The sequence below is a fragment of the Marmota flaviventris genome, chromosome 9 (assembly GCF_047511675.1).
Source record: "Marmota flaviventris isolate mMarFla1 chromosome 9, mMarFla1.hap1, whole genome shotgun sequence".
Lineage (NCBI taxonomy): Eukaryota > Metazoa > Chordata > Mammalia > Rodentia > Sciuridae > Marmota > Marmota flaviventris.
Window position 1 is genome coordinate 51,870,922 of NC_092506.1, and position 23,901 is coordinate 51,894,822.

Below are 23,901 nucleotides of genomic sequence, written 5' to 3' on the forward strand. Positions count from 1 at the left end.
ATTAAAATATCAAGAACCAACTAGCTGAATATTTTAAAGTGATATAATTAACACCCACTGTTCTCCCAGCTGGGGTGACTGAGGTCCTGCCAACCTCCCTGTACTCTTCCACCAAAGGTAATGCTCCCATGCACATGCAGAGCCCCTGGAAGGAATTCTGAGAAATAGTTTGTTGTACTTTGAGGGATGTTGTATCCCCACCTCTTGATGGGGATGGAGCAGTTCTCCCCAGTGGGAGGCAGCAGGCTGGGGGGTGGAGACAGAACCTAAGGCTTGAGTCAGACAGACCTGGCTCAGATCTTAGCCTCTTCCCAATCCAGTATCTTCATGCTGTGGGCCTCAGTTTCTTTATCTGGTAAATGGAATAAATTAATAATGTCCTCATAGAATAGAAGCAAATCTGAGATATATAAATGTGTTTTCTAGGTTAAAATACTTTGAACATGATAAAGTCTCTCATTCTCCCAATATTCTCAAGACCCTACGACTCTTAAGGTATTTTAAACAGCATCTGATCAATTTGGGTCTATCTCACCTGTTTTTTTGTTGATTTAAGCCCCTAAGACCATTCTGTGAAGTTATTATATTATCTCCATGTTACAGATGGGGAAACAGAGAGGCAAAAAGTGACCCGCCCATAGTATATAATGATAATCAACAGTGAAACTGAGTCTAATTGAAGCCCCTTTTTTGATGTCCTGTGGTCTGAACTGAGTTCAAAGCCTGCCTGAGCAGGGAACTCAATGCACAGAGCATTGTTTTGAGAGCAGAAAGAGTCCTTGCTGTGGGATTAGACTCAATGTTCTCAATGGTCCTCCCAATGTTAACATCCTGGGATTCTAAAGTACCCAAAGCTGGGATCTCAGAACATGTGCACCCAGAGTCTCTGTTGTCCGGGAGGCCAGCCTAGAGGAAGGGCACATATCCTCCCATAAGAGTCCTCAGATGTGATTGGCATGTTCCAAGAGAACTGCCTGAAGCCTCTCACCTCTAATCTTCTCAAGCTGATAGAATTCAGAGGTCAGAAAACATCTCAGCTGCTGCTGCCCACTGTTATCTGAAGCTCCAAATCCTGCCATCACCATGGAAACATATTGTATTGCAAGGTGTCCATTGGTCCCCTCTACCTCACCAGCAACACCACTGCCTTGGCCACTATTAGACCCAGTCCTGAGAGGATAGTGATGCTACCATAGCTCCAGAGAAACCATTGGCTGGCTCCAAACCTCTGAGTCAGGGTCAACTTCCAGACTTATGTTCTCAGTAGGCTATTGACAGTAACTGAACAGAATTAGCCAAACTTACCCATAGATGCAGAGGAAGCAGTAAGAGTGGAGGTGTGTGCACATAGTCCAAGATACTTCTGGATTTTGGCCAAAGGGATTCTCATCCTTCAAGTAAAAGTGTCTGACTTGAAGTAAGACAAGTAAAGTAAGTATACATATGCAGCAGGTTTACCAAGTAGCCCTTTTATGCCAGACCCAGAAACATTTGGTTGGCCAAATAGTAAGTGGCATATACAGGGTTATGATCTAGATCTGTCTGAGTCCATAGCTTGGACTGTTTTCATTCTGTCATACTGAGACACATCAACTCATCGTTCCAAAGGGCTGAGCTGTGTCCCATCCCCAGGGCTGGTGGAGGTCTCTGAACCCTGCACGTTCATCTGCCGGCTCCTTGCAGAACACAGCCAGCCTCTCCTCCCTCCACCTCGTTCATGGCAGTGGCAGAATCTAGGCTCCTACATCAGCAGAGATACGCTTGCTTGTCCAGAGAACATAGTAAACCCTTAACATGGGCTAAAAGGTGAAGATGGGTGGAGCAAGATGCAGCCACAAAAGCAAGAGAATTTATTGGATCTGAATTGTTCTTCCTGTTTATCCTTTTTCACTCTACAATAGAGAGACCAGATGTCTTTCTGTTGCAAAGATTTTTTTTTTTTCTTTTTCTTTGTCAGCTCTTACCCAAACTACATTTTGCAGGTCAAAACTTCTGGTCTCCCAGTTGGGTCAGTGTGAAAGTCTACATTCTAGCCCACTAATCCTCTGATAGGTCTCATTTATGACTCGTGCAGGCAGAAGGACCTGTGGCCCTCCTTGTGTGGGAATGGGCTTCCCCTGGATTACTGGGATTCATGTCCAGGAGATGGAGTAGCTTTGGATGAATTCCAGCTCTGGTGCTGAGAGCAAAGATGGAGCAGCACCTGGAAACAGACATGCCTGGCTTCTGAACGTTTGCTTTGCCACTTACTTGCTGTGTAACCTTGACAATGTGCAAAACCTTAATGGTTATAGTAACCCATTTCATGGGGCATGTTTTATAGCCTCAGGACTGAAGCCATTTTTTATGTCAGAAAGAGCCTGGGCTTTGGAGTCAGACAGACCCCCAGCTCTGCCGCTTGTCCAACTCTGATGCCACTCATTTCAGAATGCCATTCATGTGTTCATTTTCTTCATACACTCGTTGAACGAGTAGTGAGTGCCTTGTGCCTTGGTCCATGTGCTATATAGTGAGAAAGACAGAGACTCAGTCTGGTGACTAATTGGGAGCAGGGGCAGATGAAGAAGCAACAAGAATGCAATATGCCAGTGAGAAGAGAATGGGTGACATGAGACATGCCCACACAGTGGGAAAAGCATCACAGGCAGGGAGGGGAGGTGGAGCTTGCTACTACACCACGGTTACTTCATCCTAAAAAGAGATAATATTGTGGACCTGGCTGGATTATTTTGAGAAGTAGCTGTGATACACATGGAAGGTACTTCACACGGTATGTGGAACTGAGATGCAGTCATAAAAGCTAGTTTCCCTGAATGGCTTTCAGGAAGGTTCTGGCAGTAAAATAGCAGCTAACAGCCACGGCACATTTGCTGTTTGCCAGCCCCATTGCTGAGCACTTGTTGATGTTGTCTTACTTAACCCTCACACAACCCTATGAGGAAGGCACTATTATTATCCCTATTTTAGAGGGAAGAAAGAGGAAGAAGTTATGTTGCTTTGCCTAAGACCACCAGCTGGAGCCAGGAATCCATCCCAGCCTGGTTCTCCACACTGCTTCAACAGACCACCTGCTTATGGGGGAGAGAGGTCACAGAGCCAGGGAGGGCTGTATCAGAAGATACCCGCCCCTCACCCAGAGAGTGGCTTTAGAAATCAGGGAAAAACCAAGTCTAACATCAGGGCTACCTGGGTCTTTATTTTCGGCAGTTAGCAGGTCTTGCGGATGGATTCCAGTGCTTGGCTTGAGATGTGACACCCGCCTCTCAGTGGGTGCAGGACAAGTCCAAAATGTGTTTATATGCTGTTTATATGCAAGGCAAGCCCAGGATTGGGTGCATGATAAAGGACAGCTGCCTAGCTGACTCTGGGGCCCCTGTCTAAGGAGTGAACACACATCCATACCAGTTTCTCCAGAACTTCCAAGCTGTGTGAGATGAAGCTGTCCTCACCAGTGGAGCTAGGAGAGAAGACTAAATTTGTGCCGCTTGATTGAGTTCATCTCACTCCTGTCACAATATATCAGGACAACAGAAGCCCAGATGCTCTCTGTTCTTGGCCTTCCCCAGAAAGATGACCTGCTTCTTGTTCATATCCTCTGTCTTTCTGGACTCTGATCTCCAGCCCCCTCTTCTAAACAAGGCTTTGTGTTGCTAAGAGAAACCAAGTCAGGCGAGCTCAAGTTGGGGTGGCAGGAAGGTACCACAAACTCCCTATGAGCACAGGAAATGAAGTATGGCTGGTCATGGGCATACAAGCAAGAGAGCTACTGAAGCCAGAGCAGGGGCAGAATGGCTCTCTTGCCTCTAATTTTATCTCTCTCATGCTTTATCTCATCCTTGGTCATAACCAGCTTTCTCTGCTTGCACATGGCCTAATAGATTCCCCACACTTAATCTCAATAGCCCCATAATTCTAGTGACTGCCCCCCATTAACCACAGTCTCCAGATCTCATTGAGATTTCCATCAATATAAGAGAAAGATGAAGTGGCCAAATTTCAGAGAGATAGGGGAGGAGAGAGGAGGAGAGAAACAGAATCATTTATTCATTCTAAGCTGGGGCTAGAGGAGCACTGTTCTACGCAGTGGTGGTTGGTCAGCTGTGAGTGGGCTTAGCACAAGGGAGAAGAATATGGGCTCTCTTGCCCAGACATGTTCTGTAATCACCAAGACTGTGGCTCCATGTCCCTGGATGTGAGGATAGGTACATCTTTCTTCTCCTGCTTCAACTCTGGCCCTCTTTTCTCAATCTCCCACTGTGGAGGGCCCTCAGAAGCTAGGCCACCACTGGGGCATGGCCACATCCTTGCTGGATTTGCAGGAAGCAGAGAAAGACCTGTTCCTAGACGATCTTTGAGGCCAGCAAACAGCTAACATGTTGCCCATTTCCCCCAACTCTCTAGAGCAAAGACCACTCTTGAGGACCCCAGAAGACCCCATGAAGTGGCGGGGGTGAAGACCCTAGCACCATCTTGTGTGCTTACACACCTATATGTCTTTCTTCTTTACGCAGAAGATCTCAGCTCCCCAAAGCCAGCTTGCTGTTGAATGAGATGTGACTATGTCTCCCTGGGTGGAGGCCAGTCTCCCCCGGCACCTTTCTGCAAGGCAAAAGCTGCCATGTGCTGATTCCATGGTGTTCATGGGACCTGGGGTTGGTTAAGAAGATTGGCTCTGAGGAACACCTGTTTCTCCTGAGTTAATGCATGTGTTTTCTCTCTTCTCTTTGGTGTGGCCATCTCTCCTCTGATGTGCAGCTACAGAATTCCCTGAAGACTGATCTGTGTCTTGATCAGGGGCCAGATACAGAGAATGTTCCCATCATGTACATTTGCCATGGGATGACACCTCAGGTGAGTCCTCTAGAGAGCTCTGTGCCAGAGGGTGTAAAGTAGGTGTCTGGTGTGGAGAAGAATGGCTAAATTCTGTGGTGGCTGCCCTTGGGCCAGCTGCTTCTGGTTTCCATCAGGTAGTATTCTCACGAGCATAGGAGGATACCTGTGTTGCCTGAAGGAGGGTGGGAGGGCAGATGCTTGGGGACTAGGATTCTCTAGAGTGGAGATGAGAACACAAACACAGGTGATAGGTGAATCACAGTCCTTGTTTTGGCGATCAAGCCCCTCCCTAGCAGGAGGGAGCCTGGGCACTTCCCCACAGGCTCCCTGATGTGTCTGAGTCTCTCCAGAGTGCCAGTCTCTAACCTAGAGTAGGTCATAACTGGGGCTAAAATTACATTCGTGGGACTCCTTTCCAGCTCTTGTGACCTAGTAGTTACCAGGAAAATGGCTTATCCTCAAACATTCCCCTTTAAATGGCTATGCTTCAGATACACAAAGAGGATATCAAGACACAGACCAGAGAGATGGCTCACTGAATGAATTAGAATAGAGAATCATTTTCCGGTAATGCCATAGGGAAACCTATTCCGAATTGATGACATTCCCAGAGTTCACCTAACTCTAGGAGAGAACAATGACTTAAAAACAATGTTATTGTGTGTGTATGTACTCCTACAATTGCAATTCTATATTTAAAAGAGTTGCCCCCTACATAACTGAAGACTGTCAAGGCACATGTTGGTACCCTGCCTATGAACAGTGAGATGCCCTAGGTGATCTGCCTTTGGGATCCTACCGCCTGGTCTTTCTTGTGGGCTCAGTTGCTGTGACATCACAAATCACTATCCACACACCACCTCATACAGCAACTCATTGTTCACTGTATACAGTAAGATGGTGTGACATTTTTAATAGGTGAGTATCTTTATGTAAACTTTTAATTGAAGTATAGCATATTTACAGAAAATAAGTGAATTATAAGAGTATGGCCTAATGAATTTTCACAGAGTGAACACATTTATGTAACCAGCACGCAAATTTTTAAAAAAATATCTGATTTTGAATTTTCAGTAAACAATATCTTATGATAGGATTCATACCTTCTTGTACTGGTTCCTGCATTCATGAAATGCATTATTCCTGTTTCATGTAGTTGTAATTTTCTCATTTCCATTACTGCACACTATTTCATGCTATACCAAAGTTTACTCTGTGTTCTGCTGTTGATGGGCCCTTGGTCTCTTGTGGGTTAGAAGTGCTATAAATACTGCTGCAATGGACATCTTTGCTCATGTCCTGTGGTTCACATATATGTTCATTTCTTTTGAATTTATACCTAAAAGTAGTGTTGGTGTATGTTCATTTTTTAGTGACATTGCTTGTGTAAGTCTATTCAGGCTGCAAAAAACAAAATCCCACAGGTTGGGTGGTTTCAACAACAGAAATTTGTTTTCTCATGGTTTGGAGCCTGAGAAGCTCAAGTTCAAGTGCCAGCCCATCTGGTTTCTGGTAAAGGCCCTCTTCCTGGCTTGCAGAGGGCCTTCTCTCTATGTGCTGTCAGGACAGGTAGAAAGGGTAGGAATGAGCTTTTTGGTATAGAATCTTATAAGGATACTAATCCATCCTATCAGATCAGGGCTCCACACTTATGACCTCTCCTAACCTTAACCTGAAGATTTGGAGAAGTTTCCGCCTATGCACTTCACAAACCATGAGCAACCTTGTTCTGAAGAGAACACTAAAGGTATAGCTCTTGAGAGTTCTTGAGTGTGGTTCAGGGACTTAACCCTCTCAGCAGAGGAGAGGAATAGAGATGGGATCTCACCAGCAAATGGCATCTCCCCACCCTGTCAGTTTGAACTAAAGGAAGCAGGGAAAGTGGGAGGGCACGAGGAAGGCTGTTGGATCCATAGCTCTATCTGGCTGCAAATGTGGACCAGTCTCTCTCCGGGAAAGGGAAGAATGATGCCAAAGGCCACTGAGATATTGCTAGGGCTGCCACTCCCCCCACAGACCCTGGGAGCAGGGCTGGCATCCCTGTAGCCAAGGAGGCCGGACCACCTGCAGGGCTATGGGGATGAGGCTGCTTATGTTCCCAGATCCTGGAGGGCAGAGAATTAAGCCAAAGAGGACTGTCTTTGGTCCTTAAAAGCGAATGGAGGAAGTGACAGCCAGAGGATGGCAGTGCGGGCGGCCCACTGCCCAGGCAAGCCCCTTCTGTCCTGGCCCAGAGCCTCATCTTCCTGAGGATTTTGGCTATGGAAAGGGAAAATGTACCAAGGAAGCTCACAGACACATTTTGGAAATGACGAACTAGAAGACCTTTCAGAAGCAAATCCGATCTGATACACAAAGAGGACACCAAGACACAGACCAGAGAGATGGCTCACTGAATGAATTAGAATAGAGAATCATTGTTCAATAATGCCATAGGGTAACCTATTCTGAATTGATGACATTCCCAGAGTTCACCTAACTCTAGAAGAGAACAATGACTTAAAAGCAGTGTTATTGTGTGTGTATGTACTCCTACAATTGCAATTCTATATTTAGAAGAGTTGCCCCTACATAACTGAAGACTGTCAAGGCACATGTTGTTTTTAAAGATTTCTGAAAACCAAGAATCTCGGTCTGTCGAAAGAGGATGCGACCAATAGCATACCCCCCAGGGACTGGCGACATCCTGGAAGAGGAGGAGGAAGATGAGGACAGTGGGTGGAATGGGGCCTATTTGTCGTCTGCTGTGGAGAAGGCTCATTCCTCCAGGGCCAGGGCCAACACGTCACCCTGTGGCATGTACCTTTCCTTTTTCCCCACCCGGTTGAAGCTAGCAGGGCCTGAGTCTCTGTGCCCCTGGAGGCTGAGGGACACAGATGCACGCATCTCTCTGGCGTCTCCAGCAGGGAGTCCTCGCGCAGAGTTTATAACTCATGGGGAGTCTCTGGGAGACAGACACCTGCGGAGGCTGCAGATAAGTTACAAAGTACTGAAAGATGAAAATGCTAAGCTAAGAAGAAAGCTGAATGAGGTTCAGAGCTTCCCTGAAACTCAAACAGAAATGGCAAGGACGCCTGAGCGGAAGCTAGCAGCAAAGATGATCAAGGAGGAGAGGGACCGGCAGGACCTGCAGTCAGTGATCCAGCAGGTGGAGCAGAACCTGAGCTGATGAAGAAACGGGCTGGAAAGGCACAAAATCCTCATGAAGCTGAGACAGGAAATCAACTGGCTTCAGGCACAGGTCTCCAACTGCAAGCACGAGAATGAAGCCCTGAGGTCGGGCCAGGGTGCCAGCCTGATGGTGGGAAAGCAGAGCACTGACAAGGCCTTGCAGAATCTCTGTGTTGTCAGGAACAGTTGCACATGCCTCCATAAAGCAGCTGGTTTCTGGAGCTGAAATGCTGAATTTTGTTACTGAAATCCTTAAATCTCGAATACACTTTATATACAACCAGAGACATGAAAAAATGTGCTCTGTGTGTGTAATATGAATTGGAATGCATTCCATTGTCATATATTAAAAAATCAATAAAAAGAATAAATAAATAAGCAAAATCAAGATCCATTGACAACTAAAAAAAAAAAATAATTTCCAAAATAAAAGAGGAAGATGAGAAGCCTTACGGACCTCTAGATGCTTCCAGCTCCCAGCTCCATGAGCCCTGATCAGCAGTGCTTCATCTGAATGTGCAATTGGGCCCCAAACTATGCAGTCTTCACCCAGAGTATTTATCATGAGACACTAATTTCATGACCTAAGACAGTGTTATTGACCATCTGCAATAGGAGCAGCTCTTGTCCACAATTTGCTTTTGTGGTTTATGTCCAGTCCTTCTTGTGAAATTCTTGCTGTTTTATAGATTCAGTAATCTGTTGGAAGAAATTTTTGTAAAATTCAGTGAGTTTTTAAATTACTAAACATGAAAACAGCAGTTCTGTAATAAGTGCTCTTCCATTTTTGTCCCAGAACATTGATAAGTTAAAAAAAAAAAAAAAAAAAAAGGTAATGGAGTTTGCCATTTGCCAGGTTTTAGACTTGTCTGACTCCTCCCCCTTCTGTTATTCCAACCTCTAGATTTCGGAAAGGAGTTCTACCCTATACCTGTCCCACCACTGAATTTTGGAAACACATAACTCGTCAGCTTTCATTGGCTCACAGATGCCTTGGTATGAATTTTACCTCCCAGCCTCACCCATACCTGATTTAGGTGCTGCTTAGATAAGACTTTGGATTTCAGACTCCAAAGTTGAGGCTGGAATGGTTAAGAACTTTGGGGCTGTTGAGGTGGAGTGAATGTATTTTGCATTCCTAAGGACTTGATTTAGGGGGGTCAGGGACAGCATGCTACAATTGTGATCCCTTCTAGATTCATAGGTTAAAATCCTAACCCTGGCAGTATTGGGAGTAAAGAAGTAATTAAGGGTGAGTGAGATGGTAAGGGTGGAGCCCTGATCTAATAGGATTGGTGGCCTTATTAGAACAGACACCAGAGGGCTCACTTGCTGGTACTCTCTTGCTCTCTTTCTTCCACTTGGAAGACACAGAAATAAAGCAGCTTTCTCAAGCTAGGAAGAGAGCCCTAGCCAGTAACCAAATTGGTGGCATCTTAATCTAGAGCTTCCCAGCCTCCAGAATTGTGAGGAAATGAATTTCTGTTATTTAAACTATTTAGTCTATGGTACTTTGTTATAGTAGCCCAAAATAACAAATGTATGGCCAAAGAGGCTGCCAGAGTTGAACCAATTTTTGTTCCCACCCAGCCATTTATGAGAGTTCTAGTTGCTCCACATCCTTGGTCAATTTTTGGTATTATCTGTATTTTTAATTGTTCAATTTTGGGTATTATCTGTATTTTTAATTGTTCAATTTTGGGTATTATCTGTATTTTTAATTGTTCAATTTTTGGTATTATCTTTATTTTTAATTGTAGCCCTGGGTGGGTGTATAGTAGTATCATATTGTGTCTTTACTTGCCTTTCTCTAATTAGTAGCAAAGCTAAATGCCTATTTTTTAATCTCAAAATACTCCCAGGCTGGGTCAAGATGGCCAGGTCACAATAGTTTGTTTTTTTGTAAATTCCCTCTCTACTTTCTAATACTCATGATCTTGTCTGGACCACTGGACAAGTGTTGGATGTCCCCTCTATGAGACGGCAGGTGCTGGCCTGAGCACAGGCTGCCAGTTCTCAATCAGCTACAGATGGTCTAATATGGAACAGGTTGTGCTGTGGTTACAGCAGATTCTGGGACCAGACTGCCCCAGTCTAGCTTTAAAGCTTTCTAGTTGTGAAATCCCAACATGTTTTCTAAATCTGGACCCATTTCCTTATGTACAGATTATAGAGTTTCAAATCATTCTGTGGCTTTGGCTTGGTTTGGATGTGTCCAACAAGGGTTCATGTGTTGATACTGAGTCTTCATTGTAAGATATTAAGAGAGTAGAAACTTGATTCAGTTATGGTGTTCTAGAGGTGGCCCTCTGGGAGGTGATTAGGATTATGTAAGTTATTAGGATAAAGCCTTTGATTGAATCCTGGTGGCTTTATAAGAAGAGAGAGTGAGACCAGAATAGACATACCCATGTGCTCTATGTCATTACCCTGTCATGACCTGTACCACCTTAGAATTCTGCCAGCAATATTCCTGTATATCAGCGACAAATCCTCTGAAATGGAAATGAGGACAACCACTCCATTCACAATATCCTCAAAAAAAATAAAATACTTGGGAATCAACCTAACAAAAGAGGTGAAAGACTTATACAATGAAAACTACAGAACCCTAAAGAGAGAAATAGAAGAAGATCTTAGAAGATGGAAAAATATACCCTGTTCATGGATAGGCAGAACTAACATCATCAAAATGGCGATATTACCAAAAGTTCTCTATAGGTTTAATGCAATGCCAATCAAAATCCCAACGGCATTTCTTGTAGAAATAGAGAAAGCAATCATGAAATTCATATGGAAAAATAAAAGACCCAGAATAGCAAAAACAATGCTAAGCAGGAAGTGTGAATCAGGCGGTATAGCGATACCAGACTTCAAACTATACTACAGAGCAATAGTAACAAAAACAGCATGGTACTGGTACCAAAACAGGCGGGTGGACCAATGGTACAGAATAGAGGACACAGAAACCAATCCACAAAACTACAACTATCTTATATTTGATAAAGGGGCTAAAAGCATGCAATGGAGGAAGGATAGCATCTTCAACAAATGGTGCTGGGAAAACTGGAAATCCATATGCAACAAAATGAAACTGAATCCCTTTCTCTCGCCATGCACAAAAGTTAATTCAAAATGGATCAAGGAGCTTGATATCAAATCAGAGACACGCCGTCTGATAGAAGAAAAAGTTGGCTACAATCTACATACTGTGGGGTCGGGCTCCAAATTCCTCAATAGGACACCCTTAGCACAAAAGTTAATAACTAGAATCAACAAATGGGACTTACTCAAACTAAAAAGTTTTTTCTCAGCAAAAGAAAAATAAGAGAGGTAAATAGAGAGCCTACGTCCTGGGAACAAATCTTTACTCCTCACACTTCAGATAGAGCCCTAATATCCAGAGTATACAAAGAACTCAAAAAATTAGACAATAAGAGAACAAACAACCCAATCAACAAATGGGCCAAGGACCTGAACAGACACTTCTCAGAGGAGGACATACAATCAATCAACAAGTACATGAAAAAATGCTCACCATCTCTAGCAGTCAGAGAAATGCAAATCAAAACCACCCTAAGATACCATCTCACTCCAGTTAGATTGGCAGCCATTATGAAGTCAAACAACAACAAGTGCTGGCGAGGATGTGGGGAAAAGGGTACACTTGTACATTGCTGGTGGGACTGCAAATTGGTGCAGCCAATTTGGAAAGCAGTATGGAGATTTCTTGGAAAGCTGGGAATGGAGCCACCATTTGACCCAGCTATTCCCCTTCTTGGTCTATTCCCTAAAGACCTAAAAAGAGCATGCTACAGGGACACTGCTACATCGATGTTCATAGCAGCACAATTGACAATAGCAAGACTGTGGAACCAACCTAGATGCCCTTCAATAGATGAATGGATAAAAAAAAATGTGGCATTTATACACAATGGAGTATTACTCTGCATTAAAAAATGACAAAATCATAGAATTTACAGGGAAATGGATGGCATTAGAGCAGATTATGCTAAGTGAAGCTAGCCAATCCCTAAAAAACAAATGCCAAATGTCTTCTTTGATATAAGGAGAGTAACTAAGAACAGAGTAGGGTTGAAGAGCATGAGAAGAAGATTAACATTAAACAGGGATGAGAGGTGGGAGGGAAAGGGAGAGAGAAGGGAAATTGCATGGAAATGGAAGGAGACCCTCAGAGTTATACAAAAGTACATACAAGAGGAAGTGAGGGGAAAGGGAAAAATAATACAAGGGGGACAAATGACTGTCAGTAGAGGGGGCAGAGAGAGAAGAGGGGAGGGGAGGGGAGGGGAGGGGGGATAGTAGAGGATAGGAAAGGCAGCAGAACACAACAGACACTAGTATGGCAATATGTAAATCAATGGATGTGTAACTGATGTGATTCTGCAATCTGTATATGGGGTAAAAATGGGAGCTCATAACCCACTTGAATCAAAGTGTGAAATATGATATATCAAGAACTATGTAATGTTTTGAACAGCCAACAATAAAAAATTAAAAAAAAAAAAAAAGAATTCTGCCAGCAAGAAGGCCATCAACGAATGCAGGCCCTTAGATCTCCAAAACCATGATCAAACTACACACTTTTTTCTTTATAAAGTAGCCTGACTCAGGTATTTCTCTGTAGCAAAACAAAATGGAAGAATACAAATTACATGTATCATAAAGGTTCTTGTGAGAATTTAATACATGTAAAGTATTTGCAATAGTGCCTGGCACATAGTAAATACTTGATAAATGCAAGCTATTAGGATTGCTATAGCCACAGTGTCACCATTACTACTACTCATTAAGCCTGATTCTTGCCAAGTGTAAATACTCTCATCCTGCACTGAACTGACTCTCCTTGACATCATTTGCTGTCTGCCATGAGTTTATATCCTGGTCCATAAACTGACTGGAGCATCACTGAGTTGCTATGGCAGCAACAATGCAGTGGATTCAGGGAAAGGGCAGTGAAGTGGACCTCAGAAGGCCTGAGTCCTAGGTTTGATCTTGCCACACATTTGCAATGTCACCTTTATCTTCTTTGGGCCTTTATTTTGTTTTACTCTTTGGTGGGGATATAATTTGACTTTAAAGTTCACAGATCTTAAGTGGAAAGCTCAATGAAGCCCTACATCATTTGTATTCTCTACAGTCACCAGGCAGATCCAGCCTGTCATCACACAGGGCTTCCTCATTCATCCTCTTGGTCAGTATCTGCACCAAATGGTTGATGACTCTTGTGATCTCACCTACCGTTGATTGGTGTCACGTGGGCCTGATCTCCTATGTGTAAACAGTGACGCTGGATTGAGGCATCTCTAAGCCCAGCTTTGCCAACTCTGACAACCTGCTTATCTCCAAATCCTTTGTTCTGAAACTCAGTTGTGTTGGGAAGTTGTGAATCTGGGCTGTGCTTACCAGGAACCCTGGGAGCTGCCTTTGTTAATCAGATTCTTGATTTGCAGCTGCAGCATCTCGAAGACTTGGGTCTCCCTTTCCCATCCCCCAAGGCGGGCTGTACAGGGACCACTGGCCCAGTTGCCCTTTCCTACCAGCTCATGCTGAGATGAAGAGCTGTCAGTGCCCAAGGCATGGACGCTTGGGACCAGCCTCAAGTCACACCATTTCCCAGGGCAGGAAGGTGTGGGACTTTGTTGTGGCAGCAATTGGATGAGGCTGGCCTGCCCAAGTACCTGGGAGAGTCAGAAGAGCAGCTAATCCTGGAGTTAGGCCATGTACCCCTAGGCAGGGTTCTACTTCCACCCAGGTTGAATGCAGGATCAGGGATGAGTGGTGGGTGAGCAGTCGTGGCCCCTGGCTGGGAAGGTCTCACAAAGATATCTTCCAGGTCTCACGAACTTCACTGGCTCCTGGAGAGGTGCTCAGGGATGTGCTGTCTGAGGGCAAAGTCAGGGTACATTCAGGAGACTCTGGATAGATTCTGGCCCCCAGGGGGCCTCTGAATCCCCCAGATTTGATCCAAATCAAATGTCTGGCATGCATCCCCAAGGATGTTACTCCATCCTACTGGAAGCTCTCAGAACAGTCTTTTACAGGACAAGAACAGCCCAGGAAAGATCACATATACATGAATAGGACTGCCAGCCACAAGTCATTGTGCAGGTGTTACACTGTGCATCTCCAAAGGTGCCTCACATTTTATCTGGGGAATATAGACCAGCAGAGGTGACAGTCTTTCTGGTCTCTGCTATGAAACCTCACCTGTTCTTCCCTGAGCATCACACTTGATAGGAAGCCTGACAACGTTGAAATGCAAGTAATAAGGCAATGCATAGTGTTTAAGAACCACACTACCTGGGCTCACATCTCAACTGGGTTCGTTGGGTAGGTGTCATAGCGTCCTTGTGCCTCTATTTCCTTACCTATAAAATATAGAGTGTGGTATCACCTACCTTGTAGGGTTGTTATTAACATTAAATAAATGAATACACAATAAGCATTTAGACAATGAAGGCTGGCACATAGTCACTGCTTATTAAATGTGGGTCATTATTATTGCAAGTTGGGTAAAGAGACTCGAGACTGTGTCCTTAAGCTGAAATAATAGGCATTGATTAGCCTGGAAAGAACAGTTAAGGTGGACATGAAAAGTCCCTCCAAATTATAAGGACACACACTTTTGGCTGAGAATAAGGAAATTCTCCCCAGCCATTGATTTGTGTGATATTGACCTCCCAAGGCAGGGTTGGTGGGTCCCAGAGACCCTAGGATGGATTTCCATGTCACACAGACCCATAAGCTTGGGTTTAAGCTGAGGCTGCTCCCCTTCTGGTGCTCTATGACTTTATGACTCCTTTCCTTCTGTGTGTTTCTTGTTTAATCAGTGAGACTCTGCCATGTGCCACATGCTGTTCTTGGCCCTGAAAGACAGTGATGAACCAGAAAAGCACTCCTGCCCTCATGAAGTTTACAGTCTAGTGCCAGAGACAGACCCTTCTGTATTTATCAGTCCTCAAATCTCCACCACAGCCAAGATGTGAACTTGTTCCTCTCCTGAGCTTGCCTGTGTGGCCACCATTGAGCTTCATGACTTGGCTCTTAGCCAACTATGGCCAAAAACATGGGGAAGGTAGAAGAAGGACTGTGGTCTGGCCCAGGTCTTCCCACTGACCTTGGAAAATGGTTAAATAAGTACTCGTTGCATTTGAGAAAGTGAGCATCTTCAGGCATTTTCTCAAAAAAAAAAAAAAAAAAGGAATAAGATAGATTAGGTACAAAGTGTTTAATATCCTACAGGGGAATAAAATTATAGCCTGGAGTGTGCTCTTTTATACCCCGGCAGAAATCTAGGAGTTAGCACATAACTTCAGAGTGTCCGAGTGCGGATTGAAAGGTAAATAGCCAACTCCAACATGGATAGAATTCCCTCAGAAAATTGCATGTCTTGGGTGAACCTGTTAAACAAAGCCCCAGTATGGTATGAAAGGACAGGTTGCCTCCCCTTTCTTTTGTCTTATTTCCAGGTTTTAGATATTGTTCTTACTCTTTTCACAAAAATCTGTTGAAGGTTGGTGACTCTCTGGCCATAGGTGACTCCATGACCCTTGTGGATCCCTGTGGCCTTTCCCCATTCCTATGCTGCCATCGCAAAGCACAATAAGCTGAGAGGTTCATGCAACAGGAATTTATCCTCTCATATATCTGGAAGCTTGGAAGTCCCACATCAAGTTGCCCACAGGCCATGCTCCCGCAGGAGGTGCTGGGATCCGTTCCAGGCCTCTCTGCCTGCTTCTGATGGTGCCTGGGTGTGTTTCAGCTCTTTCCCACTCCTCCCATGACATCCTCTGTGGGTGTGTGTCCCAAATTTCCCATTTTATAAGGACACTAGCCATCTTGGATTAGAGGCCTGCCCTACTCCAGTATTACCCCATCCTAACTTAACTAATTCCCTGCAAGGACCCTATTTCAAAACAAGGCCCCATCTGAGTATTGGAAATCAAGACCTCAGCATAAGAATTTTGAACCCACAGCACCCCAAAAGAGGAAAAGTGTGACTGGAAATCTTTCATTCCCTCCAATGGAAAGCACCTCCCATCACTTCCTCTTGTATTTCATTGGCCAGACCTGGTCACATGGCCCTGTCTGGCTTCAGAGGGGCAAGAAGTTATGGCATTCCGGGTTCCCAGGAATCTGTCTCTGTCACAAGAACTTGGTTCCTAAGTTAATTTTACCTGTGACACTTAAGAAACTAAGGTGAGGGTATCTTGGATGGGAATAGAATTGCCTGAGGTCACCCTGCAAAGACAGGACCAAGAAAGATGGCCGTATTTTGACCTCGAGTTTCTCTTCCAGTGAGTGTTATTCATTCATTCATCAAAAATACAATAGCTGGTCCTTCGTGAATTCCTCATATTTCTGGAAAGTTCATTTCCCTTGGAGAATAAATTTTTTCTAGTGATAGGAATGGTTTTATTGAGCACCTTACAGTGGAACCCAGTGGGGCCCAAGGATAGCTTGGGTTAGAAAGAAGAACCACTTTCACATCTGTGCTTAAACCCTTGGAGAGATTCTTCCTCAGAGTTGTTTTAAAAAGTTTACTTAGATACAGTTGCCACACTCCCAGGTCCCAGAGAAGGCCTGGGCAGGAGAAAGCATGGTACAATAATCAAATTAGTGAGGTGAAGCTACTGGGAAGCATGCTAATTGGTTAATGAGTAAATGTAACCATTTTATTTAAATTAGCAGCAGATTTGAAGCAATCCTCAAAATAACTGAGAATATTAGCCCTAATTAGTGTAACAGCCTGGAAAATTCCTTTAATGGGAAAAATACAATAATGGGGTCGCCCCATAGACTCTTTATTCAATCACTCACTCATTCACTCACTCATTCATTTGCTCATTCAACAAACATACCTTGAGCCTTATTTGATGCCAAGAATTGTGAGAGGGAAAGGCCCCAGTCCCTGCTCCAGAGGCGTCCCAGCCTGGAGAGGGAGGCAGGGACAGATAATTACAGCTGCTACCCTGAAACCTACTGCCCCAACACGCCTTCTCATTAGCCCACAGAGAGCGGGGACAAGACAGCGTTCAGCCACTTATCCCAGTCATCCTGCCAAAAATTTCTAGACTGTAAAAGACTCAGGGAATTAAAGTGCTTTTCCTCTGGGAAGCTAAATTCTTGGCTTGCAAAAGAAGGAAGATGAAAGGGACTTTAATTCCTTCTAAAGTTTTAGAGATACTGCAGCTGCCACATTTATGCTTCAGGACAAGCTTTGACTCAAGGTATAAAGATTAGAGTTGAGATGAAAGAAGATTTCTATTTTAGCATGGAGATGGATCCCATGTCAAATCAGGTGGCGTGGTTAAGTCAGGAAAGTATGAAGTGGTAGGTGGATTTTCTTGCTTTTGCATTTTTGGAACTTCTCCATTTTAAAAATTTCTCACTTGGTTTTAGAACAGAGACAAGGAGAAAGAAAAAGAGAGAGTGAGAGAGAGATGCTTGCTGACCTCCCAATCTGCTGACCACTCACTACCCTCTAGAAGCTGCTATCCCATGGGTCATAATGACACCATTGCTCCTCCCCTGCTTGGCAATGACCTTGGTGACAGAGGGACATTAAGGTCCCCTCATGGATTGTGCTTATGCCCCCAGATCTTTCACAGAACGTCTCAGAGACAATTGCAAAAGTGTTACTTGGTGGGCCAAGAATTTAAATGGCTTCCCACTTCTCTGTGGCCTCTGGCAGATGTCTCCACTTCTCTGTGATTTTTATCTATAAATAAATAGACTGTCAGGCTGTGCAGTTTGAAAATCTTCCCTGCATTTGTTTCCTGTCATTAGTGTGTGCCCTCCACGACTCCCCAGCCTGCAGTAGCCTTGCCCGGGCGCCAGTCGATTGGCAGTGCAGGACCTGGCTGAGTTGTGTTCCGGGGAGCCTCAGGCAGCCCTCAAGCTGTGGCTGGTCACCTCTAGTCTGCATCATTCAAGAACTAATCCAAATAGAGTTAGGTGAACTTCTTATTGTCCTTGAGGTGTTTCTCGCACCATTTCCAGGGCAGGGGCAGGATCTGGTGAGTGGAACCTCTGGGTGAGGGGGATGACACAGAGTCTGGCCCTATGGTGGCTCTGGGATGGCCCCAGATAGCCTGCTCTTCATACCCTCTGGGTGTCACCCCTTAGTACCTCCCTGCCAGCACTTCCACTCTTCCACTTTCTTGGTGCAAGTTGGTTGCTTGAGGGGTGGCCTTTTCTCCAGAGGACTCAGGGAATGACCAATGTGTAGAAGGAGCAAGAGCTTGGGGTCAAGCAGAGCTGGGATCTAGTCCCATTTCTGCCCACACCATGAGTGTTGAGTGGGGCAAGTGCCTTCCTGCTTCCAATTCCCACATATGTTCAATCTGGGAACACAGGACCATAATGTGCATGCCACTGAATAACCGTGGAGGCTCTGATGGCCTATATATGGTAATACCTGGCCCAGTGCCTCAAGCATGATGGTGGGGATGTTATGTCACCCCCAGAGCAGCCTCTCCAAGCAAAAACAATCCTACACTCAAAGCTGGGAGAGTAAGGCTGACACCTGTCATTATCTCTCCCTCCAGACCCCTGGGGCTAGAGTTCTTCCCTCATCCTTATAGCCTTTTGAGATGTCCATGGAGACGAGGTGCCCATGTTGCCTGAGACCGAGAGCACTCCTCAGTGGACTCTGAGTTGTCTTATTACTGCAGCCTGCAACCTCACTCCTGCCTCAATGCCCCACCAGCAGGACCTAAACCCACCTTGCCCAGCCCCTGTTGGGGCAGCTCAGCCACCTATTGGCTTTGTGACCCAGGACAATATTATTAATTTTTCTTTACTCAGATATCTATAACTTAAGGCAAAGCTTAGTTCATAGTAAATGCTAGTTCACTACAGGCTATTATGTTATTTTTGATTTACTCATATATAAAAATATATTTATATGGGTGTATGTGTATGAGAGTCACATGCACCTCCCCATGCACCCACACATAAAATTACTGCATGTCAGAATCTGCTAGACACTCTCTATGTGTCAATTCATTAAAGCTTAAAATCACATTGCCCCATAAGGCTCAAAGATGTAAAGATGGACCCAAGTCTGTACCCTAAGTGGTGGTACAGGACGGGGGGCGGGGGTGCATATTATGTCACATGCAGGAACAACCCGTCCAAGGGTCAAGGCTGCAAAGAAGGCTGACCAGTGCTGTTTTCTCTACCAGTGCAGCCTCCTATAGGTTCTGGCTGGCTCTGTGGGCACGGCCCAAGTGACTATCACTGGGTTCCTTCTCCCTCACAGGCAACCCTTGGACATTCTGTGGTTATTCCCCAACTCCCAGCCCACCTAGAACTGGTCCCCACTCCCTGGGTGAGGTTTCCCACCCTGCTTTCAGAAAGTACCTCATTTCCATTTCTCTTTGGGTAATTGCACACAGAGGCAGAGTCACAGGCAGGACCCATCAGCTCGCCTTCATGGTAAGAGGGGGTGGCAGGTAGCAGACGGCTATGTTAGGCGCACAGATGTGGGTGCCTGCAGCGATAACCTCTATGAGCTGCTCCTGTGGCTCCTGTGCTTAAAAAAAATTAAAAGGAGCTGCTTGATTTGTTATTCATTCCACATGTTATGTTCTTCACTTCATGTCCAAATTCACAATTAGTCATAAACAGCCAGTTTTGCATGACTTTAATAACTCCCATGGGCTGGGAAGAGGCAGTCATTACACAGTGGCCAATGTCTGGGCTCTCAGCAGAGAGGCTGATTCTCTGGCCCTCTGTAGACTGCTCTTTGGAGAGCCTTGCTTTCCAGGCTGCTCTGGCTGTGGGTGCATGTCAGGAATCCAGTAACAAAGGAGGTCAATTTAGAACCTGACTTGGTCTCTTTGCACCTCAGCTTCCTTTCTGTAAAACTGGGACTGGTGCTGAGAGTTAGATGAGGGTGCATCCAGCAGGTGCCTAGCATGGAGTCTGACACAGAATTGGGCTCAGTAATGTTGGTCTCTTGTCCAGTTTAGAGCCACCTCACAACCAACATTTATGATTTTTAAAGGTAGCTGTAATAATGACAGCTTACATTTATTGTTTACTATTTCTAGATTATCATTCAAAATGCCTTGCGTGTCTAAACTCAGCTAATACTCCCAACAGCTTGAAGTGTGTACTGCTATTACCCCATTCTTACAGGGGGACAAAATCGGGGCTCATAGAAATTATATAACTTGCTCCAATTCACAAGATAGCCAAGTGGCAGGGCGGGCGTGGGAGCCAGGTTGCCTACCTGCAAAGCCAGGCTTGAAGTTGTACTCAGGGCTGTCCCCTCCTTTCACAAAACATGTGGCTCTGCTTCAGGAAGATTTCTGGGAAGAGACAAGACAAGGAACCCCACAATGTGGGGGGATGCTGGGTGGCACTCAGGAAGTGTGCGGTGTACCCCTGCTGCAGGGAAAGTGCTGGGGAGGGAGTCACTCACTGGTCTAGTCAACCACCAGGTGTACTCTTCTTAGGATCCAAAGGGAAACTGAGTCTAACGTGAAGTTTTCTTCCTGAAAGTACTACGACAGGTTTCCAAGATGGGGTTGGAGGAGATGTGAACACGCCAGTCAATCCACACAACCCTTCTCCAACCTCCCTGGGCTTGGACATAGGACTGAGGCCAGTCAGATCTCTCTTGACTCATGAAGGCTGTCTGCCCAGGTCTCTTGACTTTGGGGCTTCCCACTTTCCCCATGAGGAATTAGGGCAGCCATCCCCCGCCCCCCACTAGAAATATCCAGTTTCCATGTTCTAGTGCCAAAGCAGGAATTGAAAAGCCTCCACTTCCCTTCTCCCCTCCTCATCCCTCAGGTCTCACCCCAAAGCCCACCTACAGGCAGTCTTCCCTGACAACCTGTATAATTCTAGGTGCCCTTACTTGCTATTCTCACATCTTCCTATCTTGTCTGGCTCCTTTAGAACCCTTGCATTGTACGTGTAAATGCAATAATCAACCCAGTGAGCAATTATATCTTTATTTGTTTCTTTTTAATGGACTTTCTCCACCACTAGATCTAAGTTCCTTGAGCACAGAGACCTTTTTTTGTTTTCTGTGAATTCTTTATCCCTGTGCTTGAGACACTGCCCGGCACAGAGCAAGCACTCAGTGTACCTCTGGTTAATAAATGGATCTGTTAACAAAGTTGTTGGATTTTTGAGTAAACCCTGGACAGTCTTACTCAGCAAGACCAAGAGGCCTGCCCAGGCACACTGGCATTAGCACTTCCTACCCTTGACCTGAGGCCTGACTCTTCATCTGTAAAGTGAGGTGGAAATGATCTGCTTCATAGGAGTTTTGTGAGGGTTGAATGGAAAAGTACATAGGATGTTTAGCTCCTTGCCTGGAGCATAATAAGCCCTCAAATTTGGTAGTGCTGTTAGGATTAGAATTGATTAGTATTAGTCATAATAGAAACTGGCCCTCTTCTTTGAGATCTGGTATATTTTCATGGAGACCTGGACATGGGAGCATGAGAGATGTGCTCTCCCTAACTGGTCTGGAAGCCAGATCCTGATCCTCTTTTTGGATGGTGGGCCAGTTTCTATGGGCACAGGTTGGTGTTGGCATTCTGTCAATGCCTCTCCTGCTACTTCCACCAAGTCTTGCTAGCACATGAAGTCGGCCTGCCTTTCCAGTTACCCAGTCCCCCAGCAAGAGAAGGAGGATCTCCTCAGACCCCAGGGGCTCTGCTGTTGGCTGGGTTGTGTTCATGGAAGCTTCCCCTGCAGCATGCTGGGACCCACTCCTCCACTCACGATGGCCTTGCAGGACCACACCCAGGAAATCCAGGATAAGAACAGCAAACCAGAGACAGAGTGTAAGAGGCCGGCTTCCCATCTCCTGAGTGGCAGAGGTACAGAGCCTACCTAAAAGCACCTCCTCTTTCAGCCATTTAGAGCCAGAAGTTGGCAGGTTTCCAGAGGTGATGTGAGTTCTCTGATGCCTCTGGCATCCAGGGGAGGCCCTCAGTGAGTGGGGTGCCTCAGTTGCAGCCCTTTGCTGTTAATTTTTAGTCAATGTTACTGACATTTGGGGGGAGGCAGTACTTCACTGTGTCTGTCTATCCTATTTACCACCCCTGGGCCTTGACCACCTGTAGTGTCAGTATGTAACCAGAACACCCTCATGCATTTTCAAATGTTCCCTTAGTCAAGATTCCAAGAAAGAAGAGTGTAAGTAACAGGCTCTGGGATTTGGGAATGGCTGGCGGCATCGAGTGTGGACGTCTGAATGGAGTTTACATCAGGGTGGTTTAAGGGTATGCTTAATCTGTCTCAGGAAAGTTCCTAAGGAGATACATTCAGAAAATATCACAGGCACAAATGGATTCTTAGATTATATTTTGCCAACTAACTCCATTGTCACCATATTGCCTTTGTCCCAGATGCTTTCTCTGAAATCTATTCTTTGCTCCCCATTAGCCCTGGGAGTGTAGATCTCTAGTGTGGTCCTTGAGGTTAGCACTGTGTTAATACACTGGGAACTAGTGCAGAGCTGGGCCCTCTAAATCAATCACCGGAACGGCTTTATTTTTCTCTCTTTGCTCAAAATACACTATTAAATGCAGTAACACTTGTGGGAGTGGAGGTTGGCCTGGGTGAAGGACACGCTTAAAAGGAAAATTTCACAGCATGTTTTTTTCCACAGGAATAAAAAAAAGACTTGCTGGTCTTAATTCTTACAGAACAGGGTTATAGCAAAAATTTACATCTCTGAAGTACCATTGGCATCCTTAGAATACACTGGGGCTGCTCAGAAGTCACCCGGTCATATTTGCCTGAGCATTATGGGTGCTTAAAAAATATAGCTTACCGTGTACAGACAGAGGAATGAGAAGTTGTGCTTCATTTGTGTACAATGTGTCAAAATGCATTCATGTATGACTAATTAGAACAAATAAAAAATATGGCTTAAATTTTTAAAAATATCTAAATTAATGAGAAAAATAACTGAAGCTTTCAAAATGATGATCACAAAATGGAATGAGCCAGTGTTACCCTACTTGTCCCCTCAGGGGGTTTCTTTGGTGGCAGGGCTCTCTGTCTAAGGAAGCAAGTGAGGAGTGGAGTTGGTGAGTGTTGACCCCTCTGCCTCAGGGTTTGCCATGAAAGGGTGGAGAGAAAGGGGCTGGCTGTCAGAAGGGGTGTGGGATTGAGAAAAGTGTGTATTCTGATTTAAAAAAAAAAAAATATATATATATATATATATATATATATATATATATATATATAGTTGTAGATGGACAGCATGCCTTTATTTGTTTATTTTTATATGGTGCTAAGGATTGAACCCAGTGCCTCATACATCCTAGGCAAGCACTGTGCCACTGAGCTATAGCCCCAGCCTTCTGATTTTGTTGTTGTTGTTGTTTTAAGGAAAGTAATAGGGAACATATTTTAGGGCTGAGGGGAAGAAATCAGTAGAGAAAGAGATCAGATAAGCAGGTAAGTGAGAGAGAAATCAATGAAGCAATATCCCTGGGGGTGGGGCTGGGTGAGGACAGGAGAGGATGGGCTCCATCCATGGAGGGGCTGGGGGGGTGGACCTAAACTATAGAAAAAATACTTCTACTGAGTCTCTGGGGCAGGCCAGAGAGAAGCACAGGAGGAACAAGACCACTACAGGTGGTCCTGCAAATGGAGTCTGGGGACATCTGGTCATGTGGAAGAATAGAGAAGGATTAGACGTCATGCTAAGCCAGAGTGGCTCCGACGCTGAGCAGGCACCTAAAGAAGGGATGCTAGATGGTGTGGAGGGGCCTGGCTGGGGCTGAAGATCACAAGTTTATGGTGGGTCTAACTTGCAGCATTTGTGAACTTTCCCTGGAGGTGCATCCAGGAAACAGGTGTAGAGAAGGAGACCGAAGCTGTAGAGGA

The 23,901-nt window shown here is 45.1% G+C and overlaps 1 protein-coding gene and 1 pseudogene across 2 annotated transcripts in view; both read left to right on the forward strand.

The window, feature by feature from the left end:
* The window catches only part of Galnt18 (polypeptide N-acetylgalactosaminyltransferase 18), a 346,719-nt gene that overhangs the window by 293,992 nt on the left and 28,826 nt on the right, over nucleotides 1-23,901 (forward strand). For both annotated transcript variants that reach the window (XM_027942359.3, XM_027942360.3), the window contains one exon: nucleotides 4,756-4,851. In XM_027942359.3, the coding sequence (XP_027798160.1) occupies nucleotides 4,756-4,851 (96 nt within the window). The remainder of the gene's footprint in view (nucleotides 1-4,755; nucleotides 4,852-23,901) is intronic.
* Nucleotides 6,992-8,324, forward strand: LOC114098142 (endosome-associated-trafficking regulator 1 pseudogene; annotated as a pseudogene).